A 5,918-nucleotide genomic window follows, 5' to 3' on the forward strand; every position below is an offset into this window, starting at 1 on the left:
AGAAATTTGTGGAGAAAGGATGAGGATAGAGAGATATGTAAATAGGTTTGTAATTAGATTGAAGTGTAATATGGCTCGTGTTAGGTTGGATCCTGGGTTGGATCTGATTTTTTAAAATTTGTTTAAGTTTTATTAATTACGAATTGACCCCATTTATTAGTGATAAAATAAATTAAACCTAATTGTGTAGTTTTTACTAGGGGTGGGCACTTCGGTTATTTTTTCGCTTCGGTTCGAGTTCGGTTCGGTTTATTTAGTTTGGTTCTAGTATTTTCCCAACTAAAGTAAACCATAGTTTGTTTGGTTCGGTTCGGTTTATATTCGGTTCGGTTTGTATTCGGTTCGGTTTGTTTTTTGGATTGGTTTAATTAGATTCTTCTTAGTTTAATTTTTTAAGAAAAAAATATGTTTTAAAACATAAATTATGTAAACATAAACTATGTAAATTAAATTAAATATAAAAGTGAAACAAAAACCTTTTAAAAAGTCACAAAAAATATATAAGAATTAAAACAAATGAAAATTAACTAAAGTAAAAAAAACAAGCATCATTAGAAATATCTTTTATATCATTAAAATTAAAAAAACCTGCAATGAATCATCTTCTATGTGATATCATCAAAAAGCATGCAACAAATCAATAACTAGTATATGTCAATACACAAACTATACAAGTATTTATTTATATCTTTACTACTCTAAACCCATGATTCCATTATTTAGAATTGACACCACAAAAAAGATCTAGATGCAGGAAAAATATGCAGGAGACGTAGAGGAAAGAGACGCCATGGAGAAGAATTTTTGTTTTTAATAAAATTTGCTTTACGTTTTAAGTTTAGATTTAACATCCATGTTTACATATATAAGAATATAAGAATACAAACTTTTCCATTTTTTAAAAAATCAAATATTTTGGTGATTACATATTAGGTTAGAAGAATATATGTTAATAAATGAAAAATAGAAAATATGTGATTTAGTATTAGAATTTTAGTATATTGATATTACTAATATATTTAATTTAAATAATTACAAAACACATCGGTTTCTCGGTTCGGTTCTGTTTAAAACCGAACCAAACCGAACCATTCAGATTAGAGAAATCTTCAACCGAATGATTTGAAATAGACTTTGGTACGGGTTGAATCGGTTTCAGTTCGGTTGGTTCGGTTTGACTCGGTTCGGTTCGGTTTTTTTGTCCACCCCTAGTTTTTACCATATTATTCTCTACTTTGTACATGTGGCATGTATTAACATAAAGATATAGTGATGTTATTGACATATTCAAATACTTGAGATGTTTACCACCATATTACACAATACTTGACGTAGTTGAGAAACTTTTTTCCTTAGATGTTTTGTATAATGAAACCTCTATAAATTAATAACGTTGGGACTGCACCAAAACTATAATTTTTTTATTAATTTATAGAAATATTAATTTATCGATATACTAATTGAATCAAAAACTCAATTTGGGACTATAAAATTATATTATTTTATAGAAATTTTTAGTGTATATTAATTTATAGAGTATAAATTTAAAGAGGTTAAACAGTATTTGTTTATTCTGTCGCGCACTAAAATTGTATTGAATCTAATCCTTTCCACTTTTTTTTCCTTTTAACAAAGAAAAAACGTTTACATTTCGGTCAAAATGAATCTGTCTTGCTTTATTGGCTATATGAACTTTGGATTTGACACGATGCACTAATGGATCCTAATGCTACCGGCTATTAGCAGTTAACACGGTCACCGTAATTATTAGCCTCACCGAGAAAGTGTCCAGATTCATAGTTCGCAGGAAAGGCGTATCCGGTAATCTCCTCAAAATCATTTTCCACATAACTCGTTTCCTTATTTGTTCGCTCTTCGTCCTTGTTTCTTACCAAACCACAGAAAACAAAAAAAAAGCGAATCGCGAAACATATTCGTCTTCTCCATTAAAGATCTCTCTCTCTCTGTAAGATTCGTGTTCCAATTTGTATGGATTTGAGTGGCTCCGATTCTAACGTTTCATTAGGGTTTGGTTGCTCGCACGCATCATCATCAATGGCTCCGACTCCGAGAATACCGATTGCTGACGATTCGATTAATCTACAAGTCGATCCCAGTTTCCGATCATCGCCGGCCACTTTCCCGCCGATTCCGTTGCAGTTACTCGAACAGAAAGTCGCCGCCGTGGAGGAGCCAAAGAAAGGCGGAGATGAAAAGGAGGATGAGCACTTCAGAATCTTAGGTCACCATATGTGTCTCAAAAGGCAACGAGACTGTCCGCTTCTTCTAGCTCAATCCAAACATCCGAGGAGAACGATCGCTGGCGACACGGATCTTGAATCGAGACGTGCTGCTGTTCGTGCCTGGGGAGATCAGCCTCTTCATTTGGCGGACCCAGACATCCACGAGATCATGGAGAAGGAGAAGCAAAGGCAAGTCAAAGGAATCGAGCTGATTGCTTCCGAGAACTTCGTGTGTCGAGCTGTCATGGAAGCGTTGGGAAGTCACTTGACCAACAAATACTCTGAAGGCATGCCTGGAGCCCGATACTACACCGGGAATCAATACATCGACCAGATTGAGAATCTCTGCATCGGAAGAGCTCTTGCTGCCTTTGGTCTTGAATCTGACAAATGGGGTGTTAATGTTCAGCCCTATTCTTGTACCTCTGCCAATTTTGCAGTCTACACCGCTCTTTTACTTCCCGGTGAGCGGATCATGGGGCTTGATTCTCCTTCCGGTGGCCACATGAGTCATGGCTATTGTACTCCAGCTGGGAAGAAGATCTCGGCTACATCAATCTTCTTTGAGAGCTTTCCTTATAAAGTGAATCCCCAAACTGGGTATATTGATTACGATAAGCTTGAGGATAAGGCTCTTGATTACCGCCCCAAGATTCTTATTTGTGGAGGCAGCTCCTACCCTAGGGACTGGGATTTTTCAAGGGTTAGACAGATTGCTGACAAATGTGGAGCTGTTTTGATGTGTGATATGGCTCATATTAGCGGTCTTGTGGCCACTAAGGTTTGAATCTTCTTTCTTTTTCTTTTGTTTTTTTTTTTTTTTTTAATTACCTCTTAGGTTTTAGATTTGATTGCCTAGCACTTGAATCGTAACTCAAGTATTATTGAGTGGGACTAAGTAACTCCGTGGTTCAAAAGCTTTAGATGGTTGACTACTTTCTAATCAAAGTCCTCTTTTGTAATAGGTTTGAATGATTGATTACTAGTTAGAAGCCTTATATTATAAAGTTTAAATTTAAGGAAATAATAACTGGATGTTGGTGTGGATATCGTTTGAAACTAATCCAGTACATTTTATTTCTCACTTTTGTTTGTCATCAACAGGAATGTTCTAATCCATTTGATCACTGTGACATCGTTACCTCCACTACCCACAAAGGTCTACGTGGTCCCAGAGGTGGTATCATCTTCTACAGGAGAGGACCAAAGATAAGAAAGCAAGCCCATCACTCCAGTCATTGCGACAGTTCCACACACTATGATTTAGAGGAGAAGATCAACTTTGCTGTTTTTCCCTCGCTACAAGGAGGTCCTCACAACAACCATATCGCAGCTCTCGCCATTGCCTTGAAACAAGTGGCTACTCCAGAGTACAAAGCTTACGTGCAACAGATGAAGAAAAATGCTCAAGCTTTAGCATCAGCTCTGCTTAGAAGAAAATGCAGACTGGTTACAGGTGGCACAGACAACCATTTGTTGCTCTGGGATCTCACTCCTTTGGGCTTAACTGGTACCTTACAAGAAGTCACTCAACCTTACCACTCACTGATCCTAATGTTAGAGTTTTGTCTGATTTTTCTTTTTATGCGACTGATTTGCAGGGAAAGTCTACGAAAAGGTCTGTGAGATGTGCCATATAACCTTGAACAAGACTGCTATATTTGGTGACAATGGTACAATATCTCCTGGAGGTGTAAGGATAGGTAAGCTCACGGGTTTATTTTGCATTTCACATTCTTATTCATTAATATATCGCTTCTTTGCCTAAACTTGAGGGTTTTTAACCAATAAGGGACACCGGCGATGACAACTCGAGGCTGTGTAGAGTCTGATTTCGAGACAATAGCGGATTTTCTGATGAAAGCAGCTCAGATAACGAGTGCGTTGCAGAGAGAACATGGCAAGTCACACAAGGAGTTTGTGAAGAGTCTATGCTCTAACAAAGAGATATGTGATCTTAGAAACCGAGTTGAAGCATTTGCTTTGCAGTATGAGATGCCTGCTGCTTCTCGGATTTGAATTGAAATGAAGAAAAATTCTACCAAACTGCTTTGTTTGGTTTTCTCCGCGGGGCATTTTTTGAGTTATATCCTGTAAATTAGAGTAATTATATATATATATATTTTTTATTTTTTTTGTAATTTGATTGCACACTTTTTTCATTGTAGTTCTGTACACATTCCATAGGGTGGGATAAATCTATAGACATGTTTCTACACAGTTGGTTCTCTAATTAAAAGGTTTCTTATTAGGGAAAATTACATAAAAATATTCAACTAATTTTCGTGAAGTTTTTTAATACTTAAAACTTTTCGTCGTCCAGTTTAAAACGTTAACTATTATTGTATTCATTTGAATACACATACTTTAAAACTATATCCATTATAATACCCAAACTGTATTTATTTTAATTAAAAATATTAATAAATTTCAAATAAAATTTAAAAATCTAAAAAATTTAAGAAAATTTTTAAATTTTTTTTATTTAAAATTTAAGTGTTATCCAAAACTTTAAAATTTTAGTTTATTTAAAACTTAAAACTAATATTTAAAACTTATACTTAATATAAAAAACAAACTAAATTGAATATTTAAAACTTTAAAATTTTATAACATAATATAAGATTATCCACTATTTAGTTTATTTTTAAAACGTAAAATAAAATTAGAACCTCTATCCAGACGGTTTTGGCGATTGCGAGTGCGATCGTACCTTTCATTTGCTCAACCCTACCCTAATTCTATTCAAGCCATGATCAAACCTTCGATGCTTATGTGTCATTTGTTCTTCATTCTTTTTGAAAACATATTTGTATACTACAGATTGAAAGTTACGTTGTTTTTTTACAATTCGTTTGTGCAATCTCCAGCATGGAATATGTGACCATGTTCGATGACAAAACAACCAATCTAGTTCTGTTAGATTCAAGTGGTAAGAGCATCTCCAACCCAACTTTAAATCCTCAAATTTTGAAGTTTTGTGTCATTTCAACCCAACCCCAAAACTATTTTTTATCTTCTTTTTGGTTCTATTGTTATTTATTTTCATAAATATTAGTAACTTTTGTAATGTTAAAGAACTATAATCCAAATAAATAAATTTTTAAGAATTTTTTTGAAGATTCATGGTTGGAGTAAATATCTCTCAAATCCTCATTTTGAGGTTTTGCTCCCCTTAAAAAGAGGTATTGGGTTGGAGATGCTCTAAGGAACTCATTCTAACCGTTTTTCTTTGGAAACAAATGACATGGAAACCACCATGGATTATCATTGTCACGGAGATGGAAGAAAATGGACAATCTCAATTTTGGTTTCATAATCAAAATTGTGATTTTGTCATAGTGAAGCAACAGTAAAAGTATTTGAGGATATTTTATTGGTTCTTTAATCTTTACTGTAATTTTTTGTTATATGGCGATATTCTTATAATTATGAAAATTAGTAGTTTCAATCTTTATTTCTTTTTAAAGAATCAGTATATTTGATTCTTAATAGATGGCTATGTATGGATCTAAATTGGAATTTGGCCAATGTTATACAACAAAAAGAGTCACAAAGGAAAGTTTGGGATTTGTAATGGAAGCTTGATCTCCAACATGAATCTGCCATCATTAAAACATTTTTATTACTCTGATTTTTTTTATTTTTTTCACGTCATTAAAGTGCCGGTAACTT

The 5,918-nt window shown here is 34.0% G+C and overlaps 1 protein-coding gene across 1 annotated transcript; it reads left to right on the forward strand.

The window, feature by feature from the left end:
* The first annotated feature begins 1,828 nt into the window (after positions 1-1,828).
* LOC106312595 (serine hydroxymethyltransferase 7) lies at positions 1,829-4,503 on the forward strand. Its single transcript, XM_013750164.1, has 4 exons — positions 1,829-3,024; positions 3,348-3,753; positions 3,845-3,946; positions 4,036-4,503. Exons 1-4 carry the CDS (start codon positions 1,990-1,992, stop codon positions 4,260-4,262), a joined length of 1,770 nt encoding a protein of 589 aa, XP_013605618.1. The 5' UTR covers positions 1,829-1,989; the 3' UTR covers positions 4,263-4,503.
* Positions 4,504-5,918: the final 1,415 nt, after the last annotated feature.

The sequence above is a fragment of the Brassica oleracea genome, chromosome C8, assembly GCF_000695525.1.
Source record: "Brassica oleracea var. oleracea cultivar TO1000 chromosome C8, BOL, whole genome shotgun sequence".
NCBI classification, from domain to species: Eukaryota; Viridiplantae; Streptophyta; class Magnoliopsida; order Brassicales; family Brassicaceae; genus Brassica; species Brassica oleracea.